Source organism: Rhopalosiphum maidis, chromosome 3 (assembly GCF_003676215.2).
Source record: "Rhopalosiphum maidis isolate BTI-1 chromosome 3, ASM367621v3, whole genome shotgun sequence".
NCBI classification, from domain to species: Eukaryota; Metazoa; Arthropoda; class Insecta; order Hemiptera; family Aphididae; genus Rhopalosiphum; species Rhopalosiphum maidis.
In genome coordinates, this window is record NC_040879.1 from 7,974,913 (window position 1) to 7,976,291 (window position 1,379).

At 25.0% G+C, this 1,379-nt stretch overlaps 1 protein-coding gene across 1 annotated transcript; it reads left to right on the forward strand.

Annotated features, from left to right (window-relative positions):
- The first annotated feature begins 219 nt into the window (after positions 1-219).
- On the forward strand, positions 220-917 carry LOC113559978 (uncharacterized protein K02A2.6-like). Its single transcript, XM_026965771.1, has 2 exons — positions 220-661; positions 730-917. The coding sequence occupies exons 1-2, from the start codon at positions 220-222 to the stop codon at positions 915-917; spliced, it is 630 nt and encodes a 209-aa protein (XP_026821572.1).
- The last annotated feature ends 462 nt before the right edge of the window (positions 918-1,379 follow it).

The following is a 1,379-nucleotide window of genomic DNA, read 5'->3' on the forward strand; positions in this document are numbered from 1 at the left end:
TGGCTGACTGTTTATCGAGAGATTATATAGAAACAAAAGGTAGTGATGATAGAACTATGGATGATGTAATACATTTTATTGAAATGAAACAAATAGAGTTTAGTGAAGATAACTTAAACAGTTTAAAAAATGTACAATGAATGATGAAATCCTTAATGAAGTTTTAAAATATTATTCTGAAGGGTGGCCAACTAATAAGGAAAAAGTGAAAACTAAGAAATGTCAAATTGTTGGTCATTAAGAAATGAAATAGTTGCTAGTGATGGATTATTATATTTTAAAAATAAGCTGATAGTAGCTAGAGAACTAAAACAGTTTATTATGAGTTTATTACATGAAACACATATAGTGATAACTAAAACAGTTAAAAGAGCTAAAACATACAATTATTGGCCAGGATTGAATTCTGATATTGAAAATTATATTATTAAGTTTGAATTATGTGCAAGATTTCAAAGAAAACAATCAAAAGAGTTGTTGTTAAATCATAAAATTCCAAAAAGAGCATTTGAAAAAGTAGACATAGACATACCTGATTTTGGAGGTGTGTCTTATTTGATTTTAGTTGACTATTACTCAAGATGGTTGGCGGTCGTAGAGATATCTGATAAAACTGCTGAAACGATAGTAAGTGTGCTCAAAACATTGTTTAGTAGATTTGGTATACCTAAAGAATGTATGTCAAATAATGTTACTTTTAATAGTTTAACTTTTAAAAATTTGCTCAAGAATGGGATTTCAAAATAATAACATCTAGTCCTAACTACCCACAGAGTAATGACATGGCTGAAAAAGGTGTTGGTATATTTAAAACAATGATGAGGAAATGTGAACAAACTGATCAAGATACAATCGTACAAAAAATGGTAAGATCCTTAGAAGAACCTCTAAACACCTTAAAAATAATAATACAGTAATTAAAGTTTGTGGAAAAGAAATTATAACTAGAAGTGGTAGAGTTGTTAAAACACCAAAGAAATTTTTAAATTAGGTCACATAACTAAATAAGTATATATTGTATTTTTTTTTTTTTTTGGTTGATATACAAACTGTAATTGTTAAGAATTATGTTATTAAATTGTAATTTTTTTTTTTTTTATTATTATTATTATCTTGTAGATTATAAGTATATGAAAGTATTTTGTACTATTATTTATCTCATTAATAATAATAATATTATAGGTATTTTAAAAGAAAAAAAAAAGGAAAGATGTCATATAATAAGAATTGTAGCGTAATTGCTTAGTGATAAGATTTTAGTTTTAAGGTTATACAAGTGAGAATGCAAGTCATGCAAAGAGCATATGATGTAATTGTTTTTTAAAATAAAAATCATGTATTAACTTTTGTGTTTTTAATTATTAATATTAAAAGTATTA

Bases quoted from the DNA above. Each gene is read 5' to 3' on its own strand.
- LOC113559978 (XM_026965771.1), top strand. From the start codon at position 220: ATGTCAAATTGTTGGTCATTAAGAAATGAAATAGTTGCTAGTGATGGA. The intron at 662-729 runs GTATACCTAAAG...AATTTGCTCAAG, and splicing joins AACATTGTTTAGTAGATTTG to AATGGGATTTCAAAATAATA.